This window comes from Bufo bufo, chromosome 3 (genome assembly GCF_905171765.1).
Source record: "Bufo bufo chromosome 3, aBufBuf1.1, whole genome shotgun sequence".
Taxonomy (NCBI): domain Eukaryota; kingdom Metazoa; phylum Chordata; class Amphibia; order Anura; family Bufonidae; genus Bufo; species Bufo bufo.
The window spans coordinates 432682033-432705567 of NC_053391.1; the positions used below are offsets into that span (position 1 = coordinate 432682033).

The 23535-nt window shown below is 43.5% G+C and overlaps 1 protein-coding gene across 1 annotated transcript in view; it reads left to right on the top strand.

The window, feature by feature from the left end:
• The window catches only part of DMD (dystrophin), a 3443536-nt gene that overhangs the window by 3055969 nt on the left and 364032 nt on the right, over window positions 1–23535 (top strand). The window contains 1 exon segment of the mRNA XM_040424996.1: window positions 5554–5632. Coding sequence (XP_040280930.1) covers window positions 5554–5632 — 79 coding nt within the window.

The following is a 23535-nucleotide window of genomic DNA, read 5'->3' on the forward strand; positions in this document are numbered from 1 at the left end:
GCAAAACTTGAGTCAGCCACAGCGAGAGCCGCTGCTTTTGTGAATGGTTGTACCTATGGCAGTCCTTGATAAGCGATTATATCCTTTAAGTTAGGTGTACCTATCATTAATGTGTTTAAAGTCTCATAGCACAAGGACTATTGCTTAGTTAAAAAATACACATTAATCGCTCATAAATGCAAATGCTGCTATAAAAATTTTATTTCTAAAGCTAGCCTCAGAGACAAAGATTTAGCATAGAACAAGCATCCCAATGTGTATTGATTACGGAAATGTTCTCCTTTGAACGATATACACATACAATTTGCCATGCAAGGGATTTTCCCAAAAGACAGTACTACTGGGAAGTTTTCATCTGATTACCATTATATTCTATGAATTTAACAATAGAAGTTATTTGCCAAGTTTTTTTTAAGCATATTCAATCAATTTTTGAACTGGCAGAACAGATTACAATCAGGAATGCCTGTTATGTCACTGCAGAAGCGTACATTATCAGAATTTATTATTATTCTAAAATAACTTGTGCCTCACTGGCCATCTCCCCTGAAGCATATAGACTATATACAGTATACATGCTGTAATCAAACAGGTCTGAATATGACCACTTACGGTACATTACAATTCAGCAATATTATACAAACCATGGTGATAATCAAAGTAGATGCAATGGTAGTTTGTTTCTTGTAATCCATTGTGGAAAGTGGAGAATAAAAAGTATTCTATATGTTCTATTGTTTTTTGGGTATTGTAATGTTTGCTCACTTGTACCGTAGACTTGGAACCACAGACAGCTTAACTGAAGTGTAGGGTTTAAGGGAAATTTGATCATCACTTTTGCCCCGCCAAGGAAGGTTTCATTTGGCTGCAGGAGTTTCCTCAGGTTCAAACAAAAGAGAATACATTGACTGGTAGTTGATTAGGCAGGAGAAAAGTCACAAAGAAAAATGGAGGGCATTGTAGTCAGAGAAATGTAGTCAGATACAAGCCTGGAGTTGGAACCGAAAGAGGCACTGCAGGTGCCAGGCATAATGTCCCGGGATCGGGAAGGAGCATAGTCAAATAGCAGAGAATAGGCAGTACAGAAGGAGTTAACCCAAGAGGGAAAACTCTGTGATTGGCTTAGCTGCTGTTCATTCTGCATAAATGCCACCAAGTCTCCCGATCGGCCTCTCTGTGACTCTCACATTGGCAGCTGACAGCAGTGGGCATAGCAGGAATGTTCCAGGGTGAGTGTGCTTTGATTGGAGGGAAATAACTTGGTGTCAAGTGAGAAGATAAGGGTGTCAATTGGTGGCCACATCCATAACAAAGACAAGCATTGCATACTAGATAGATAGATAGATAGATAGATAGATAGATAGATAGATAGATAGAAACATAGATAACCTTGAAAAATTCCATGGCACTCCCAAAAAGTTAATTATTTACAGTACTTTTTGGTAGTGCCAAGAAATTTTTCAACATTATTTATTTGGATGCTGGATCGTCTCCACAACCGCTGGCATACCACATCTATTTAACCGCTGTGCCACTCACATTACTTGGAACTAGATAGATAGATATGAAATAGATAGATATGAAATAGATAGATAATTAGATAGATATTAAATAGTTAGACAGATGGACAGGCAGACATGAGATAGATACTAGATATATATGAGATAGATAGATAGATAGATAGATAGATAGATAGATAGATAGATAGATAGATGCATAGTGCCCTGGAGCAAGGATACTTTGGAGTCTGAACGTTTGTGGACATTTGCCCTGATTGCTGCCCTGCAAAGCCATTAACTCACTACTTTTGTGTTTTCTGAAGAGTTAACTTGTACTGTAATTTATACTGTATAGTGTTGAGGGAAGCAAAGCATTCAAAGCAGAATTCAGTCCAAAGTTTAGGAAAACTTAATGAATCCGAATTTCCTTTTGCTTCATGGTAACAATTCAGTTTTTCCTAAAATGGTGGCTGCACATGTTACAAAGTGAAAGTAAGAAGCCCGCGAATGCAATATTACCCATAATGCCGTGAAGCCAGTCAATCCGCAGATAGTCATCCCCTGTGATGTCACAGCCCTATAAAACCCTCATCTCACACAGTCTCAGCTGTTGTCCCATGAGCTCAGCATAGGGAGAGACGTGGCAAGCGCTCATGGACTAGGGACAGTGTTTCTTAAAACGATTAATAGAAGGATATTGGAGAGGGGGAGTGCAGTGAGAGTGCAGAAGGAATAGAGGGAGAGTGCAGGGAGACTTATGCTGCATCAGTTTTATTAGTCAGTCCTACATTTACTTATTCCTACATCAGCCGTAAATTAAGATATGTAATTCAATATCAATAAGATGGAAGCCTTTATTATTCCACTTCCAGCAGGCCAACCAATACTATCCAGTCTGCACCCCTTAGGGGGGGCAGGTCTTAATGATGACCATCCTCATCTTTTGCTGACTTTACTTCTTCCAAATCATGCTTCAAAGTATTCATGTCCTAGAAAAGTCATCAAGATGCAGAGAGAGGAGGAGCTGGATGTTCCTGATGACATATTATCATCGTTATTAGATGATGTGGAAAAGGAGAAAAAGCAGATGATAAAAGGGGGGCTCCCACCTGTAGGACAGGAGAGCGCTGGGGTTGGAGAAGTGGGTATGCCAGAGCTGATTAATATTCTGTGTTTACTGTCAAATAACCTGCAGGAGATTTCAGGCCAGAACAGAAATAATATGCATATTGTTCCCCCTCCTAATCAGCCAAACCCCATACCAGGAACAGCCCCTGTTTAAAGGGGCTGTGCGTCTATTAACAATGAAGGCAGGCTATACAGTGCAGTCTTCATTATTAAATGAAAGGCAGCTGCGGGTTAATTGGCCATGCATTTCTTCACTGCAGCATAGCCGCAACCCACCCGCAGCACGGCCACTCTATGTGGCCGTACCATAAGGCAGAGTGGCCTGGGTATACCTGTTTTATAGCGATTCATGACAAATTAATTCGCAACGATTATTTCTTGGCTAACTTTGGCAAAGTTTCCAAATCAAATTTTTCTAAACTTTGCTCATCTCTAATATGGTTGTTTGAACTTATAATGTTTTATACTGTTAAATTACATTTTATATGTTATATCCTGTTAATTTGCACTGTTATTGTACTGTTTTTGCCCTGAATTGTGGAAAGGGATAATGCACAACCAGTTCACACTATGAGATTTTGGGAATTTCCAGCATTTGCAATGATAACCTAGTAATTCTCCACTTTTGACCATCTGGTCTAGCTCTGTTATATTGTTGCTACTGAATACTGCTTGGTCATTCCCACTGACTTGTATTGAGGCCTAATACAAGTCTACGGCAGTCCTGGACTGCAACATTGTTCCTGTTAGGCTGTGCTTCTGCAACTTCACTCCTCCAACTACGTTCTAGATCAGTTAGAAACTGTATAAAAGTAAAACAGTCAGAGCCTCGAGTTGTCTGCAGATAAGGACCAGTGTTAAGTAGCAGAGATTCTGCCACACTGCCCGAGTGACCAGAAGAAGATGCTGTGTAAATACACTGTCACAGACCCTGGGCCACCAGCTCTTTTGCCAGGGTACCAGCCTTATAAGACAGCTAGCTCAGGCCTTTCCTTAGCACAGAACCTTCTGGTAACAAAGGGAAGACTGGAGAAACCAGCTCAGTGCATTGTCTGTATTGTTTTGCACTTGAGGTCCTCCAGTAAAGAAGCACATTGGTTTACTGCAAACTCTGACTCTCTGGACTTATTTCCCACGGGGGTGCACCACACATTACCCTCCCCTCTGGAGAGGAGCAAAGCATGGTAACACCTTGATGGTGCCTAGGGGAAGGAGTGTGGCATTTGAGGCCACCTTAAACCTGATCACTGCAGATTATAGATAGTAGGTAGATAGTAAATAGACAGACAGATAGATATGAGATAGACAAACAGATAGATAGATAGATAGATACATAGATAGATGATTTTTATAGCACTAAGGGGAAATTGGCTATTAGCTTTCCTGATCTTCCACTCCGTATAAAAAAACGCACCACCAGATGCAATCATTTCCACTTTTGAGTTACATAAATTCAGCGCTGGTGTTATGAAAGTTATCCTTTACTCATGTTCCATAATTCAGATAATTTCATTTGCTATTTGATGGATTTCTCATTGGAGCTGTGAGGTATTTACAGAGCAAATATGTTTACATGACATATTGAAAAACTGGGCCAAGATCTTATTTTATTTTATTTAATCATAGTAGATTTATTGATTCTTAAACCTGCTTCTCCTTGTGCCAAGCATACAAATAGCGGATTTAATATTTTGCACTGGAGAAATACCATAAATATAGTTCACTTAGCAATAAGCAGACCTCTCTATTTCTACAGGATATATCAGGGAGACATTTACAACATGGAATTTCTGGATTAATAATTAATTCCCGGGAACAGGTGTCTCATGTTTTGTCATGATTTCTCATCCTTGTGTGTTATCCCATAGTGCCCATCTGTACCCACTCTTGGGAATATTTATGCGCTCCCTTTCTTTTTTTTTAGGGTAATGCCAAATATAGTCACACAATGCACACTTTCACCAGGATAATAAAAAAAATGCTGGAGCTACACCCGATTGGCACAGGTGTGGGGTGTTGGGCCTCCGTCTACCAGCTAGTGATGGGCAATCCAGGGGATAGGCCAACTTTTAAATAAGGCCAGACAACCCCTTTAACTACAGGTTAGGCCATCACTAGCTGGTAGTGCAGTACAGTAGACGCTGCAGGTTATGGGGGTTGTGACCTCTTATAGGTTATGTAGATGTTATGTAGTCACTTTTAGCCTGAAGAAGAACATTAGCTGTCTATGCTGTAAATTACATGAAGCATATTATTACTGCTAAAAATGGTAATAAACTACTGGTTTTACAGTAAAATATGTAAGACTGTACAAATCCTTAAAATGACTTATGCATTATCTTTTTAAGATAGTTGCTACTTTATAGTAACTGCAGCCGTAGCTTTTATTTATGCATGGCTGCCCTAAAAATGGCCACCCTTGTCTGATGTTCTAATAAATAACACTATAGATGTTAGTCCTATCACTAGAATTATTCCCATACAGCATGAATGCCACGCTTTTTTGCCTTTCACACCTCTTATTTCATACCCTGGTGATTTAAGGATAAAAACTAATTATAAGAATATAGGCTTATGCAATAGGACCACACACATAGGAACTGACGCTGAGTAAGCAAGATTTTACGTTAGCACTTAAGGTGGTAGCTTTAGGTCATAAAGGGCTGACATATGGTTTTTGGTTTAATGGCTTGTAGAAAAATAGCAATTTGTTTTCTAGTGTTTTCAATTGTCCCAGAGTTTAAACGAGGCAGCGGATTGCAAACAATAATAAAAGAAAAAGGCATTTTCTTTAGAGTTTAAGACTCCTGACACAGCATTTCGTTGTCTGAGACCCTAAGGCTCACACAGCAATAATATCTTGCTTCCCTAATTGCCACTCATCATTACATGTTGAAATAATCTCTTCTTATTCTTTCCCTCCTAGGTGTCCATTGTTGAACGCATCAGACAATTGCATGAAGCCCACAGGGATTTTGGCCCCACGTCTCAGCATTTCCTTTCCAGTAAGCATTTTAATTTCTGTTAATTAACCTCCATGCTTTGTGGTTGATTCACCTATCCCAGTTTACATGGTGAGATATCCCAGGCATCACATTATATACAGTAGCCTGTCTCCAATATTATTAAGTCTGCACCTTTCATATACAAAATGCTGAGTGGTGAAGGTTGAGTAGAGCTCCTAAATGAACGTCTCTGAAATAACAGTATGCTAACTTTTAGATATTATTGCCTGGTTCAACACAGTTGAGAGGTGGAAATTCAGTGCTCCTTGAGGCGGTCCTTCACAATTACTGATCTAAAAACAGAAGCATTTCTACATTCCTTTTTCATTCAAAATAAGAATCACCGAAGCAACCTTGCCATGTTTCATTAGAGCACTCCAAAACCGTAAAAAAAATACACCAAAAACAATGATATCATAGGACAATAGTCTAATTATTAAAGATCATTTTACGGTGCCTATACTCATAAAAGCAAAGTCATCCAAACCTGCTGATTTTGCCGACTGTCTGACATCTGTGAGGGTGTGCTGATTGTTCCCGGCAGATGATGTTAGGGAAGGAAGGATCAGGCGTATTGAATTTAATTGACAGGGCCAGGCATCATCACACCTGGCTCTGTCTTCACCTAGCATCTCAACTTTGCCGTGCACTTTACAACTGGCTTGGTTACTGACTCCAGCTTCATACTCTGGCCACTGCACCTGCACCCTGCCTTGCACCAATACAAAATGGTATCACCAAGTGCACCCCAACTACCATCAGGCAGGAGCCTCAACATCAGTGTGCATTGAGGGATGAAATGGTGCACTCTCCTATCACTGCCCTGGTCCTAGGACAGGGAGAATTGCCACTGTGAATGTGTATTGCAGCCAGAGCCACTTACACTCCCATCCTCTGCTCCGCTACTCCGGGGCTTGCGGAACATGCATTCATGAAGATAGGAAAAATGTCTCAGCCTACAGCTGCTAAAGAATTATGGCCTCCTTTAAGCATTTTGTTTTATTCTTTTTTGTACTATATTAGCAATGCACAACCAGGCCACAGCATTGTAACCATATATCTATCTATCTACTGACTAATGCCATCCAAGTTTCATGTAATTTAGATGTAATTGACAGGTTTTGCATTAGTGGTGCATATCTGAAAAGGTTCACAACTGCTTGGAGTGATGCTTTGAGTTCCAAGGACAGCTGGTCACAGGAGCCAGACCAACTGAATGGTCTTTTTTCACACATGTCAGTGAATAGGAAGTTTCACTGATTTGTACCAGAGGCTGAAAATGTGTCTAGATTACTGCAGTTTTTAGTGCTGTGTCTTTCAATGAGCTGCGCTCCCATTTCATGACTATAAGCAGACAACTGAAAACTGCGAGGAACTGACATATAACGTATATTACATATTGCCTTTACTTTTAATTGTAAAATGATTAACACTCACTTGTTGAAGGCCTTCATTGTGGTGGTCCAAAACGATGAGCCGTGAAAATATGAAAAGGTCCTACAGATTCTTGATTTGTTGGGGAGTCACCATGGGATACTGAAGTAAAATGGTGCCCTTTAGTGTTACTAATGTCAGACCTTCATTGATTTTCAGAGGAAAGCAGCTATGGACCTCTCTCTTCTCGTGTTCACACAGCTGTCTGGTACTGAAGCTCAGCTACATTCACTTCAGCTATGTCGCAGTACGGTTCAGCTAGTGCTGTAGTAAAAGGGCTACAATATTAAAGCAAATGGCCTTCATCCTCCTAATCAACATTGGTCTTGGGGTTTGGACCACCCAGAGATTATACATTGATTGTCCTTCCTAAGGAGATGCCATCAATGTTATAATCATATCCTCTGTAATATAGAATTTATCATTTCCCTGTAGAATATTACATTTACAAATGGGTCTCTAAAAGGAATGTAGTCACACTACATCCTAAGTACTGCACCCGACCTATAAATTTTGTCATGCATGTACCTTGCCAATAACCTTTCATACTTTCAGTGTATCAGAATATTTACAATGCAGGGAAGTACATTGGTGTTCTCATGAATGACCTTTCTTGATTGCTTGCAAGAGAATATTATAATATTTGGTCCTATTAATTGTAAATGCACGATCATTAAAATTAATAATAATAATTTGTAGACTGTTATTTCATTTTTAAATGTTCCTAATAGAACGCATTGTTCACATTAGCAGTAATTCAGTCCAGTTTTGTCTCTATTACCATTGTGATTGATTGCACTTTCTCACACATTTAAATGTGCCTCGTTCATGTTAAGACCAGGATCCAGGAGTGTCAATTAAATGCTGGCACTCTTACCAGTTCTGCTATTCATTTAGGTGACCAGTCATGCTAATTGTTTTAACCTTCAGTTTTTATGCCCTTAGTTCACCTCATTAAATTTCTGATGAACCTTCTCTTCTAAAGCTGTCAATAGTTTACATGGGTTTTCTACAGGAGAACCAGGCTACACTTTTGTTTGGTACTGCTAATTCATAAAATTACAAAAAAAAATTAATCCACTGAAGAGCTGATTTAGGGCTTATGCACACGAACGCATGCCGGCCATGTCCGTATTGCGGCCCGCAAGCAGCAGGTCCTCAATATAGGGCACTGGCCGTGTGCGCGCCGTATCACGGATGCGGACCCCTTCACTTTAATCCACAATCTGGAAGATATAAAGAGGAGGCACAGAGCATAAGGCCATGGAAGCACTATGGAGCACTTCCGTGGCATTCCGGTCAGTCCCTCAGCACCAGAAAAAATAAAACATGCTCTATTTTTTTGCAGTGCGGACAGATCGCAGGCCAATTCAAGTTGAATGGACTTGCATCCGTCAGCGCAGTCCACACGGACAGTGCCTGTGCATTGGGGACCACAAATTGCAATGTGCATGAGCCTTTATGAAATAAATGTACATGCCAAACATGAAGTTGATGAAGTTTTGGAAGCCAAAACCAGGAGTGGATCATAAATGGAGGGAAAGTATAAAGGATAGGTACGACTTCGCCTCTTCTCTGAATTCACCCCTGGTTTTGGCTTCCAAAACGGCATCAGCAAACCTAAACATGTGGTCCTACCCTAACATAGACGTACAAAGCAATGGTTGGAATTTAGTAGGCCAGTGCTCTCAACCATAGGCATTTCTAAGCTGTCCTAAGCAGTCCTCTAAAAGTCAGGGAAAAGAACTATTAAGCAAATTGGATTTCACCATTTGAGTTCCTTTGTTCTGCCAGGATTGACCTCCATAAAATTCTGTCACAGAAACATCTCTGCAGCAGCTCATCTAAGTATGTACAGTATGTGGAATGACTGTTGGGCCACAGCTATACTTTGTGTTTTGTCTGCTTGTGTTTTGTGTTTTATTACTTCGGAGACTCCCTCAGAAGTAATATTATAGAAGAATAGCGCAGCATGTAGAGCTATTGTTCCCATAAAAACAACAGACACCACAATAGAAACAAATTGATTCATTAACAAGTCAGTGGAGTCCTTTGGACGCTATTAGTGTCCATTGTGCAACAGATCCGACACTTCAAACAACAATGCAAATGTGAACAGTGCCCAAAGCCTCATTCCGATGACCATATATTTGTGTCCTCATCCGTTCTGCAATTTTGCTTAACAGATCCGGATCCATTCATTTCAATGGGGCTGCAAAAGATGTGGACAGCTTCCATACGTCCTTTACGCGGCCCCACAAAAAAGATAGAGCATATCCTATTCTTGTCCGTTTGTGTGGACAAGAAAAGGCTTTTCTATCATAGGGCTGGCCATTCTGCAAAATGTGAGAACGCACACGTTTTGTGGATCTGCAACTTGCGGACCGCAAAAAGGATATGGTTGTCTGAATGAGCCCTAACTATGAGGAGTTAAACCAGACAAAATTGTGTCAATGAGTGCTGGGAAGGTTCGCAAAAGTAGAAAAGACTGCAGCACTCCCAGGTCTTCAAGCAATTCTGATTTATTCACCAAATAGTGCGACATTTCGACTTTAATTGGTCTTTTTCAAGCCCCTGATTTTGATCCTGCTTGACTACTACTTTTTGCACCCCAGTCATTCTAGTAGCTCTGCTTCTAGTGAGCCTGCACATGTTTTCTGCTACCTTACGCTGAAAACATAACCTGAGTCCATAGTAGCCAAGTCCATCCAGCCTTGTGGCAGGCTCTGGTGAAGACCCTATGGATGGTCTTAGCTTCCTACCAACTGGAGTAGTTAAGGAAGACTGGCAGAAGTTTCTGAGTTTGCTGGCTGTAGTTCTGGATACATATGGGGTAATTTATTATTAGCTATATGCCAATTTTTGGCATACATCTGTTGCAGATTCGGTCGCAAAGGGGATATGTGGCCGAATCTGCGACTTTTCCCCCTCACATCAGTTCTGAAAAAGGTGGCGTGGTGTGGGCTGGGAAGGGGGCACTCCAGCCAACCTGTCTCATTTATCATTTTCTACGCCTGTGTTAGGCATAGAAAATTATCTAAATCTACACCAGGAAGGGAGCTGGTGTAGATTTAGGCCGGCGGTGCATCATGCGCCAGTGCAATGGATATAAATGATCCCAATAGTATTTCCTTAGGCCCCTTTCACACAGGCGAGTTTTCTGCGCGGGTGCAATGCGTAAAGTGAACGCATTGCACTCGCACTGAATCCAGACCCATTCATTTCTATGGGGCTCTGCACACGAGCGGTGATTTTTACGCATCACTTGTGCGTTGCGTGAAAATCGCAGCAAGCTCTATTTTGTGCATTTTTCATGCAATGCAGGCCCCATAGAAGTGAATGGGGCTGCGTGAAAATCGCAAGCATCCGCAAGCAAGTGCGGATGCGGTGCGATTTTCACGCACGGTTGCTAGGAGACGATCGGGATGGGCACCCGATCATTATTATTTTCCCTTATAACATGGTTATAAGGGAAAATAATAGCATTCTTAATACAGAATGCATAGTACAATAGGGATGGGGGGGTTAAAAAAATAAAATAAAAATTAAACTCATCTTAATCCACTTGTTCGTGCAGCCCGGCTTCTCTTCTGCCTTCATCTGTGAGGAAAAGGACCGGTGGTGACGTCACTGCGCTCATCACATGGTCCATCACGTGATCCATCACCATGGTGCTGGATCATGTGATGGACCATGTGATGAGCACAGTGACGTCACCACTGGTCCTTTTCCTCACAGATGAAGTCAGAAGAGAAGCCGGGCTGCGCGAACAAGTGGATTAAGGTGAGTTAAATATTTTTTTTTACCCCTCCAGCCCTATTATACTTTGCATTCTGTTTTAAGAATGCTATTATTTTCCCTTATAACCATGTTATAAGGGAAAATAATACAATCTACACAACACCTAAACCAAACCCGAACTTCTGTGAAGAAGTTCGGGTTTGGGTACCAAACATGCCGATTTTTCTCACGCGCGTGCAAAACGCATTAAAATGTTTTTCACTCGCGCGGAAAAATGACAGATTCCTATAAAAGTGACAGATTCCTATATCTATAAATGTTGCTCCCTTTTTAAAGGGGTTTTCTGGGATTTTGATACTGATGAAGTGAATGGGGCTGAGACTGATGCCAAGCACAGCCGTTATACAATATACTTTGCTGTGCTTGGTAAGCTGCGAGAAGACCGCAGCGCTCACAGGAGCACCAGTGCCTTCTTAAAAAGCTGAACGGCGGGGGTCCTGGGTGTCAGACTCCCACTGATCAGATACTGATGACCTATCCAGAGAATAGGTCATCAGTATCAAAATCCTAGAAAACCCTTTTAAAACTAAAGATAGATTAGGACTTGTACTCAGCCATCTCCATCAATCCCAGAGTTGAATGGAGCAGCAGCACACATACATGACCGTCATTCAATTTTAATAGGGCCCCTGCTCTCATGATCGGTGGAGGACCCAGTAATCAGACTCCCACAGAAAAGACACTTATCTTCTATCCTATGAATAGGGAATACATCTTTGTAATGGGACAACCCCTTTAACAATATGTGGGCTGGTTTTAAACTTGTCACTTGTTTAATGCTGTAGTGGCTGTCCCGGATGTTCCGGGAAATCCCAGAAAACCCCTTTAAGACTAAAGATAGCTGAGCACTTGAGCACATCTCCAGCAATCCCACAGAGTTAAATGGATTAGCAGCATGCATAGATGACCTTAATTTCATTTTAATAATTGGTGCTCTTATAATCGGTGAAAGACCCAGTAATCGAACCCCCACAGAGAGACACGTGTCCCCTATCCTATGGATAGGGAATACATCTTTGTATTGGGACAGCCCCTTTAAGAATATGTGGGTCCTAGTCTCAAACTTGGCACTAGTTTAATGCTGGGGTGGCTGTACTGAATTAGGAATAAGCTCTCAATCAGGATTGGCACTCAATAATTCAGAAGATCAATAAGAACCTCCTCTTCTTACCCAAACATACTTTACTTTAATGATATATTTTAGTGCAAACATTTTTGTGGTAGATTTAATCAGTAATAATTATATAAACATGCAGTAATTTTTATTTAAGTAAAATTTTCCTCGAGTAATTTATTGTACTTTACCTAACAAAGCCATACATTTTTCCTCTAAGTGGAAGTAAAAAATCAGCAAATTCTTGGCTTTTGAGAAGTTTTTTCTAGGCTGATAAGGCCATTCACACACTTTCTCTTTGAAAGAACTGAAAATAACAATGGTATAAAGTGTAAAGCAGCAAATTGAAAAGAAATAGTCATTGTGTTTGTGGCTGTTTATCACCTAACAACCACCTGTTTATCATAGCCAATGTTATTTCTTTGGCATGCTATCTTTGAGCTGTAATACTGATTAGAGTACAAAATGTCAAACCTACAATCTGCATTGTTCTTTTTAATATAACAAAACGTACTTTCATCTAGTGAAGATGAACTGTTTTCATTAAAACCTGGAAGTCAGTGTTTCTATGAGTACAAGTAATCCTTACTGTTTTTCATTGGGATGTGGTAAGACGTGTTCTCTGCACATCTGTGGAATTATATTAGACTTCTGTAAGATCCCCATATGTTAAAAGTTCTTATTTAAGAATGAAACGTACAAGCTAAAAAGATGTTGTACAGTATAAGCAGCAGTCAGATAGATTGTAGAGCAACAAGTGGACTGTACTTTATGGCAGCGGTTCAGTAGTCGGTTCACATAGGCACTGAATACATTAAGTGCAATCTTTTGTCACATGCTGTGTATGGTGGGCAGTGGGCTCAACAGAAGTTCCCCTTAAGTTTATTTCTACAAACCGGATTCCAAAAAAGTTGGGACACTATACAAATCGTGAATAAAAACTGAATGCAATGATGTGGAGGTGCCAACTTCTAATATTTTATTCTGAATAGAACATAAATCACGGAACAAAAGTTTAAACTGAGAAAATGTACCATTTTAAGGGAAAAATATGTTGAATCAGAATTTCATGGTGTCAACAAATCCCCAAAAAGTTGGGACAAGGCCATTTTCACCACTGTGTGGCATCTCCCCTTCTTCTTACAACACTCAACAGACGTCTGGGGACCGAGGAGACCAGTTTCTCAAGTTTAGAAATAGGAATGCTCTCCCATTCTTGTCTAATACAGGCCTCTAACTGTTCAATCGTCTTGGGCCTTCTTTGTTTCACCTTCCTCTTTATGATGCGCCAAATGTTCTCTATAGGTGAAAGATCTGGACTGCAGACTGGCCATTTCAGTACCCGGATCCTTCTCCTACGCAGCCATGATGTTGTGATTGATGCAGAATGTGGTCTGGCATTATCTTGTTGAAAAATGCAGGGTCTTCCCTGAAAGAGATGATGTCTGGATGGGAGTATATGTTGTTCTAGAACCTGAATATATTTTTCTGCATTGATGGTGCCTTTCCAGACATGCAAGCTGCCCATGCCACACGCACTCATGCAACCCCATACCATCAGAGATGCAGGCTTCTGAACTGAGCGTTGATAACAACTTGGGTTGTCCTTGTCCTCTTTGGTCCGGATGACATGGCGTCCCAGATTTCCAAAAAGAATTTCGAATCGTGACTCATCTGACCACAGAACAGTCTTCCATTTTTCCACACTCCATTTTAAATGATCCCTGGCCCAGTGAAAACGCCTGAGCTTGTGGATCTTGCTTAGAAATGGCTTCTTCTTTGCACTGTAGAGTTTCAGCTGCCAACGGTGGATGGCACGGTGGATTGTGTTCACTGACAATGCCTATCTTTCTGCGCAACATTGTGGGAATTGGTGATCCTCTACCCATCTTGGCTTCTGAGAGACACTGCCACTCTGAGAAGCTCTTTTTATACTCAATGATGTTGCCAATTGACCTAATTAGTGTTAATTGGTCTTCCAGCTCTTCATTATGCTCAAATTTACTTTTTCCAGCCTCTTATTGCTACATGTCCCAACTTTTTGGGGATTTGTTGACACCAACGTATTTTTCCTTTAAAATGATACATTTACTCGGATTAAACGTTAGATCTGTCATCTACGTTCTATTACAAATAAAATATTGACATTTGCCATCTCCACATCATTGCATTCAGTTTTTATTCACAATTTGTTTAGTGTCCCAACTTTTTTGGAATCCGGTTTGTACATAGTCTGCGCAATCTTCCTAAATCGATCAAGGGGTGCACTCGTCTCTCTCACTCTCACTAGATTGGTATCTTCGCTGTAGTTTTAGATGAATACAGTTTTTTACTATTACTGTTCTTTTAAGATAATGCAGGACTTGAAGCTGATTATACCCACCAACATGCAGTGAAGTCCAAAACAGGGAGGTATGTGTTACCTTCACTGTTTGACACATGTTCTGTATGTTCTCCTCTATGGCCTCTCAACCTTCTGTACATCCAGTGACTCTTTCCCTCAAGGGCTGACATATGTTTCTAAGCAAATGTAAGTGGTTTTCAATTCACTTACTTTATCTGGCCCAGTTCTTCTAGTACCTGTAGCTGAGCATCACATGACCTGTGATGTCAGCTTCTTTCTTTGCTCTGATGATGTTCCATGCACAAACCTGAGGGAGCAGTAAGGAGTAGGTCTGCTCCTGTGCATGGAAGTCACAGTTACAGCCCTGGGGATAAATAGATGATGGGATAGATCTCTGTACTGACCCCTGATATATTTATACATAGTAATTAGATCTCCCCTCAGTCGTCTTTTTTCTGAAGTGAATAACCCTAATTTTGATAATCTTTCAGGGTACTGTAGTTGCTCCATTCCAGCTACTACTTTAGTTGCCCTCCTCTGGACCCTCTCCAGCTCTGGTATGTCTGCCTTGTTCACAGGAGCCCAGAACTGTACACAGTACTCCATGTGTCATCTGACTAATGATTTGTAAAGTGGTAGGACTATGTTCTCATCACGGGCATTTATGCCCCTTTTGATGCAACCCATTATCTTATTGACCTTGGCAGCAGCTGCCTGACACTGGTTTTTGCAGCTTACTTTGCTGTTTATTAAAATTCCTAGATCCTTTTCCATGTCAGTGTTACCGAGTGTTTTACCATTTAGTATGTACTGGTGACTTGCATTATTCCTTCCCATGTGCATAACTTTACATTTGTCAGTGTTAAACCTCATCTGCCACTTATCTGCCCAAGCCTCCAGTCTATCCAGATCCCTCTGTTGTAGTATATTCATGGGGAAAACCTCATAGATTGTTGTTACAGCTCTGCAATGTTAACAAAGGGCTAGAACAGAACTAGGTAAATGAATAATTTTCTTTTCCTAAAACTTGCTTATTACATATTGTTGACAATCAGAGTTATTGTGCTTTATTGTATTTTTAAGACTCAGAACGCCCCTTTAAAGAAGGGGCTATCCATACCAAAGCAGATCTAATTAGTGGAAAGTAGGAAAAACTTTCTTTCGTGTGCACATTCAACTAACACAGCTGAATTACTCTACTTCAGCAATTAATCCTAAACAAGAAAGCATATATTTCGAGGCTGCTCATTTCTCTTTGACCATTCTTTGCCACTCCGGATGTACATTTATGAGTCAACTTTTATTATAGAGCTAAATATAGTTTAAAGTTCAAACAATTTGTATACAGTTTCAGTGGGGGTGCACATGGACCGTGGGTAATCCTCTTGCCAAAATATTTATTCATTCATAGTCTAATGTATGGATTTCTGATAACTTATATCATGAGATTTCTCCGGAAATCATCAATAATCAATCAAGCATACTGAACTATGTTCAACATCCACTCCACACCAACCCCCGGTCTGGGCTTGTAGATACAAAGTTCAGATGCCATGACATTTCTGCCATTCATTTTAAGAGCTTGTTCTGCTCTATGTAGTAGAGGGCATGGTGAATGGTTTGAAATTATTTTCTTTATTCTTCAGTAGTTTGTCTTTCTCTGTTGGCATTTTATTTTACATTTCAGCAAGATGAACTATTTAGGTTTGCCCTTTTCATACTCGCCAGGTAATTTGTAGACAGCACCTGGTATATATAGCTAACTTCAGACTGCTGACAAGCATTTAGCAAGAGGCAGCCAAACATTAGACCAACATTGTAGACTTAGCCCTGGAATCATCTCTTATATCCCTGCAATCAATATGTCAGCTTTCGTTGTAATTTCATTTTTAGTAACAAAAAGGACAAGTACAATGTATACTAACTTTAATTATACAAGTCTATATCCTGAAATATATATAAAATTGTATATGTATAATGTTTGTTATCCGCTGACAGCTCCTCGCTGGTGATTCTAATTACAGTTATTTACTTTGGTTTCTTGTTAATTAAGTATTAGTGACTATAGGTTACTTTATAATTTTGTAATTAAAAGCACTCTGTCTAAAATCATTGGAATGCTTTTTAAGCTTGGCCAGATGGAGTCTACAATTGCAGATCATCGTATGTTATATAATAATGCAGCGTGAGCACTATTTAATTCTGTTAACTTATCTTTGTCATATTTAATGATAGTGGGGCTGCAGCAATTAATTATTATTGGCTTTCTGCCGGGGTGGAAATATTGGTACAATGCTCTTGCATGTGAACAATATTATGTTCATGATTTCGAGGACTGTATAAAAGAACTATGCTATTGCACACACCTAGGAGTAGCCTTAATTATACATTTTAATATTATTATTACATGTTACAACTGACAGGACTTGCAAGGAAAATTAAAGTTTAGCTCCATTTCCATACAAACTGAAAACTGCTTGCCCTACTGCTCTATAGTCATGCAGACGGGGTCTTGTTAGGTGATCATAACAGAGATCAATGGAGAACCTGCTATTAAAACATTTAAAATGATAAAAAGCTGATGTTATAATAACCAATCTCACCCCAGCTTTTTACTGGAATGGGACTGTGACTTGAGATTTAAAGAGGTTTTCTCATCCTAACAAGTGATGGCATATTGCTAGGTTATACGTTTGCTTGCTGATCGGTAAGTAGCCTGCTGCATGAATCTCAACCAATCATGGGGACCCAATTGCATGGGCTGTTGCACAGCTGTATTTCAGCTATATTTACAAGCAACAATCATCCTCTCTGAATGGGGATGAACAATCACCACTGTGATCCTTCATCCACATGCAAATTCACATTTTTAGACAGGGCAAAATGGTGCCCATAAATGATGATTTATGGTGCAGTATGGAAATCGGGGGAATTTATCACAGATCAGTATTTTATACTAGTGTATGACATCTCCTGCACTGCTGGAAGATGCCCCTAATTTACTTATTTTAATCCTCTGGCAGGCTGTTCAGCTATACAGAAATCTAAGGCAGCTCCAAGCTGCTGTAGATTTCTCTCTTCCAGGCAGAAATTCTGGAAAGTGGAGAGGGTGGAATAAAGATGCACCTAAATTTTGACACAATGGTGTGAATTTTTTTTACTCCAGAAATCTGACATGGAAGGAATAATACATTCCCATCATTGTCTGGTCAGGGATGGAGCTGTATAATCACAAAAGCAATCAATTCTAGAAATCAGGTGAGGAGACATCACAAAACTATGTTTAGGTGTGAAATCCCTTTAGGGACAAAAGGTAGGGATTAGAGTTGAGCGAACACCTGGATGTTCGGGTTCGAGAAGTTCGGCCGAACTTCCCGGAAATGTTCGGGTTCGGGATCCGAACCCGACCCGAACTTCGTCCCGAACCCGAACCCCATTGAAGTCAATGGGGACCCGAACTTTTGGGCACTAAAAAGGCTGTAAAACAGCCCAGGAAAGAGCTAGAGGGCTGCAAAAGGCAGCAACATGTAGGTAAATCCCCTGCAAACAAATGTGGATAGGGAAATTAATTAAAATTAAAATAAAAAAAATAAAAATGAACCAATATCAATTGGACAGAGGTCCCATAGCAGAGAATCTGGCTTCACGTCAGCAGAGAATCAGTCTCTTCATGCCATAGCAAAGAATCTGGCTTCATGTCAGCAGAGAATCAGTCTCTTCATGCCATAGCAGAGAATCTGGCTTCATGTCAGCACAGAATCAGTCTTCATGTCATAGCAGAGAATCAGGCTTCACGTCACCCACCACTGGAACAGGCCACTGTCACATATTTAGGCCCCGGCACCCAGACAGAGGTGAGAGGTCCTGTAACAGAGAATCTGGCCTTATGTCAGCGCAGAATCTGTCTTCATGTCATAGCAGAGAATCAAGCTTCACGTCACCCACCACTGGAACAGGCCACTGTCACACATTTAGGCCCCGGCACCCACCAGACAGAGGAGAGAGGTCCTGTAACAGAGAATCTGGCCTTATGTCAGCACAGAATCTGTCTTCATGTCATAGCAGAGAATCAGGCATCACGTCACCCACCACTGGAACAGGCCACTGTCACACATTTAGGCCCAGGCACCCAGGCAGAGGAGAGAGGTCCCGTAACAGAGAATCTGGCCTTATGTCAGCACAGAATCTGTCTTAATGTCATAGCAGAGAATCAGGCTTCACGTCACCCACCACTGGAACAGGCCACTGTCACACATTTAGGCCCAGGCACCCAGGCAGAGGAGAGAGGTCCCGTAACAGAGAATCTGGCCTTATGTCAGCGCAGAATCTGTCTTCATGTCATAGCAGAGAATCAAGCTTCACGTCACCCACCACTGGAACAGGCCACTGTCACACATTTAGGCCCCGGCACCCACCAGACAGAGGAGAGAGGTCCTGTAACAGAGAATCTGGCCTTATGTCAGCACAGAATCTGTCTTCATGTCATAGCAGAGAATCAGGCATCACGTCACCCACCACTGGAACAGGCCACTGTCACACATTTAGGCCCAGGCACCCAGGCAGAGGAGAGAGGTCCCGTAACAGAGAATCTGGCCTTATGTCAGCACAGAATCTGTCTTAATGTCATAGCAGAGAATCAGGCTTCACGTCACCCACCACTGGAACAGGCCACTGTCACACATTTAGGCCCAGGCACCCAGGCAGAGGAGAGAGGTCCCGTAACAGAGAATCTGGCCTTATGTCAGCGCAGAATCTGTCTTCATGTCATAGCAGAGAATCAGGCATCACGTCACCCACCACTGGAACAGGCCACTGTCACACATTTAGGCCCCGGCACCCAGACAGAGGAGAGCGGTCCCGTAACAGAGAATCTGGCCTTATGTCAGCGCAGAATCTGTCTTCATGTCATAGCAGAGAATCAGGCTTCACGTCAGCCACCACTGGAACAGGCCACTGTCACACATTTAGGCCCAGGCACCCAGGCAGAGGAGAGAGGTCCCGTAACAGAGAATCTGGCCTTATGTCAGCGCAGAATCTGTATTCATGTCATAGCAGAGAATCAGGCTTCACGTCACCCACCACTGGAACAGGCCACTGTCACACATTTAGGCCCCGGCACCCAGACAGAGGAGAGCGGTCCCGTAACAGAGAATCTGGCCTTATGTCAGCGCAGAATCTGTCTTCATGTCATAGCAGAGAATCAGGCTTCACGTCAGCCACCACTGGAACAGGCCACTGTCACACATTTAGGCCCCGGCACCCAGACAGAGGAGAGCGGTCCCGTAACAGAGAATCTGGCCTTATGTCAGCGCAGAATCTCTCTTCATGTCATAGCAGAGAATCAAGCTTCACGTCACCCACCACTGGAACAGGCCACTGTCACACATTTAGGCCCCGGCACCCAGACAGAGGAGAGAGGTCCTGTAACAGAGAATCTGGCCTTATGTCAGCACAGAATCTGTCTTCATGTCATAGCAGAGAATCAGGCATCACGTCATCCACCACTGGAACAGGCCACTGTCACACATTTAGGCCCAGGCACCCAGGCAGAGGAGAGAGGTCCCGTAACAGAGAATCTGGCCTTATGTCAGCACAGAATCTGTCTTAATGTCATAGCAGAGAATCAGGCTTCACGTCACCCACCACTGGAACAGGCCACTGTCACACATTTAGGCCCCGGCACCCAGACAGAGGAGAGGTTCATTCAACTTTGGGTTGCCCCACAATATAATGGTAAAATGAAATTAAAAATAGTATTGAATGAGGAAGTGCCCTGGAGTAGAATAATATATTGTTAAGTAGAGGTAGTTAATATCTAATCTGCACAAGGGATGGACAGGTCCTGTGGGATCCATGCCTGGTTCATTTTTATGAACGTCAGCTTGTCCACATTGGCTGTAGACAGGCGGCTGCGTTTGTCTGTAATGACGCCCCCTGCCGTGCTGAATACACGTTCAGACAAAACGCTGGCCGCCGGGCAGGCCAGCACCTCCAAGGCATAAAAGGCTAGCTCTGGCCACGTGGACAATTTGGAGACCCAGAAGTTGAATGGGGCCGAACCATCAGTCAGTACGTGGAGGGGTGTGCACAGGTACTGTTCCACCATGTTAGTGAAATGTTGCCTCCTGCTAACACGTTCCGTATCAGGAGGTGGTGCAGTTAGCTGTGGCATGGTGACAAAACTTTTCCACATCTCTGCCATGCTAACCCTGCCCTCAGAGGAGCTGGCCGTGACACAGCTGCGTTGGCGACCTCTTGCTCCTCCTCTGCCTTCGCCTTGGGCTTCCAGTGGTTCCCCTGTGACATTTGGGAATGCTCTCAGTAGCGCGTCTACCAACGTGCTCTTGTACTCGCGCATCTTCCTATCACGCTCCAGTGTAGGAAGTAAGGTGGGCACATTGTCTTTGTACCGGGGATCCAGCAGGGTGGCAACCCAGTAGTCTGCACACGTTAAAATGTGGGCAACTCTGCTGTCGTTGCGCAGGCACTGCAGCATGTAGTCGCTCATGTGTGCCAGGCTGCCCAGAGGTAAGGACAAGCTGTCCTCTGTGGGAGGCGTATCGTCATCGTCCTGTGTTTCCCCCCAGCCACGCACCAGTGATGGGCCCGAGCTGCTTTGGGTGCCACCCCGCTGTGAACATGCTTCATCCTCATCCTCCTCCACCTCCTCCTCATCCTCGTCCTCCTCGTCCTCCAGTAGTGGGCCCTGTCTGGCCACATTTGTACCTGGCCTCTGGTGTTGCAAAAAACCTCCCTCTGAGTCACTTTGAAGAGACTGGCCTGAAAGTGCTAAAAATGACCCCTCTTCCTCCTCTTCCTCCTGGGCCACCTCCTCTTCCATCATCGCCCTAAGTGTTTTCTCAAGGAGACATAGAAGTGGTATTGTAACGCTGATAACGGCGTCATCGCCACTGGCCATGTTGGTGGAGTACTCGAAACAGCGCAACAGGGCACACAGGTCTCGCATGGAGGCCCAGTCATTGGTGGTGAAGTGGGTCTGATCCGCAGTGCGACTGACCCGTGCGTGCTGCAGCTGAAACTCCACTATGGCCTGCTGCTGCTCGCACAGTCTGTCCAGCATATGCAAGGTGGAGTTTCACCTGGTGGGCACGTCGCATATGAGGCGGTGAGCGGGAAGGCCGAAGTTACGCTGTAGCGCAGACAGGCGAGCAGCGGCAGGGTGTGAACGCCGGAAGCGCGAACAGACGGCCCGCACTTTATGCAGCAGCTCTGACATGTCGGGGTAGTTGCGAATGAACTTCTGCACCACCAAATTCAGCACATGCGCCAGGCAAGGGATGTGCGTCAAACCGGCTAGTCCCAGAGCTGCAACGAGATTTCGCCCATTATCGCACACCACCAGGCCGGGCTTGAGGCTCACCGGCAGCAACCACTCGTCGGTCTGTTGTTCTATACCCCACCACAACTCCTGTGCGGTGTGGGGCCTGTCCCCCAAACATATGAGTTTCAGAATGGCCTGCTGACGTTTACCCCGTGCTGTGCTGAAGTTGGTGGTGAAGGTGTGTGGCTGACTGGATGAACAGGTGGAAGAAGAGGAGGAGGAAGCTGAGTAGGAGGAGGAGGAGACAGGAGGCAAAGAATGTTGCCCTGCGATCCTTGGCAGCGGAAGGACGTGCGCCAAATAGCTCTCCGCCTGGGGCCCAGCCGCCACTACATTTACCCAGTGTGCAGTTAGGGAGATATAGCGTCCCTGGCCGTGCTTACTGGTCCACGTATCTGTGGTTAGGTGGACCTTGCCACAGATGGCGTTGCGCAGTGCACACTTGATTTTATCGGACACTTGTTTGTGCAGGGAAGGCACGGCTCTCTTAGAGAAGTAGTGGCGGCTGGGAACAACATACTGTGGGACAGCAAGTGACATGAGCTGTTTGAAGCTGTGTGTGTCCACCAGCCTAAATGACAGCATTTCATAGGCCAGTAGTTTAGAAATGCTGGCATTCAGGGCCAGGGATCGAGGGTGGCTAGGTGAGAATTTACGCTTTCTCTCAAATGTTTGTGAGATGGAGAGCTGAACGCTGCCGTGTGACATGGTTGAGATGCTTGGTGACGCAGGTGGTGGTGTTGGTGGTACATCCCATGTTTGCTGGGCGGCAGGTGCCAACGTTCCTCCAGAGGCGGAGGAAGAGGCCGAGGCGGCGGCAGCAGCAGCAGAAGAGGCCAAGGCGGCAGCAGCAGAAGATGTAGCAGGGGGAGCCTGAGTGACTTCCTTGTTTTTAAGGTGTTTACTCCACTGCAGTTCATGCTTTGCATGCAGGTGCCTGGTCATGCAGGTTGTGCTAAGGTTCAGAACGTTAATGCCTCGCTTCAGGCTCTGATGGCACAGCGTGCAAACCACTCGGGTCTTGTCGTCAGCACATTGTTTGAAGAAGTGCCATGCCAGGGAACTCCTTGAAGCTGCCTTTGGGGTGCTCGGTCCCAGATGGCGGCGGTCAGTAGCAGGCGGAGTCTCTTGGCGGCGGGTGTTCTGATTTTTCCCACTGCTCCCTCTTTTGCTACGCTGTTGGCTCGGTCTCACCACTGCCTCTTCCTCAAAACTGTGAAAGTCACAGTTCGTCCCCTGCATCGTCTTCCACCCAGTCTTGATCCCTGACCTCCTGTTCAGTCTGCACACTGCAGAAAGACGCAGCAGTTGGCACCTGTGTTTCGTCATCATCAGAGACGTGCTGAGGTGGTATTCCCATGTCCTCATCATCAGGAAAAATAAGTGGTTGTGCGTTAGTGCATTCTATCTCTTCCACCCCTGGGGAAGGGCTAGGTGGATGCCCTTGGGAAACCCTGGCAGCAGAGTCTTCAAACAGCATAAGAGACTGCTGCATAACTTGAGGCTCAGACAGTTTCCCTGATATGCATGGGGGTGATGTGACAGACCGATGGGCTTGGTTTTCATGCGCCATCTGTGCGCTTTCTGCAGAAGACTGGGTGGGAGATAATGTGAACGTGCTGGATCCACTGTCGGCCACCCAATTGACTAATGCCTGTACCTGCTCAGGCCTTACCATCCTTAGAACGGCATTGGGCCCCACCAAATATCGCTGTAAATTCTGCTGGCTACTGGGACCTGAGGTAGTTGGTTCACTAGGACGTGTGGCTGTGGCAGAACGGCCACGTCCTCTCCCAGCACCAGAGGGTCCACTAACACCACCACGACCATGTCCACGTCCGCGTCCCTTATTAGATGTTTTCCTCATT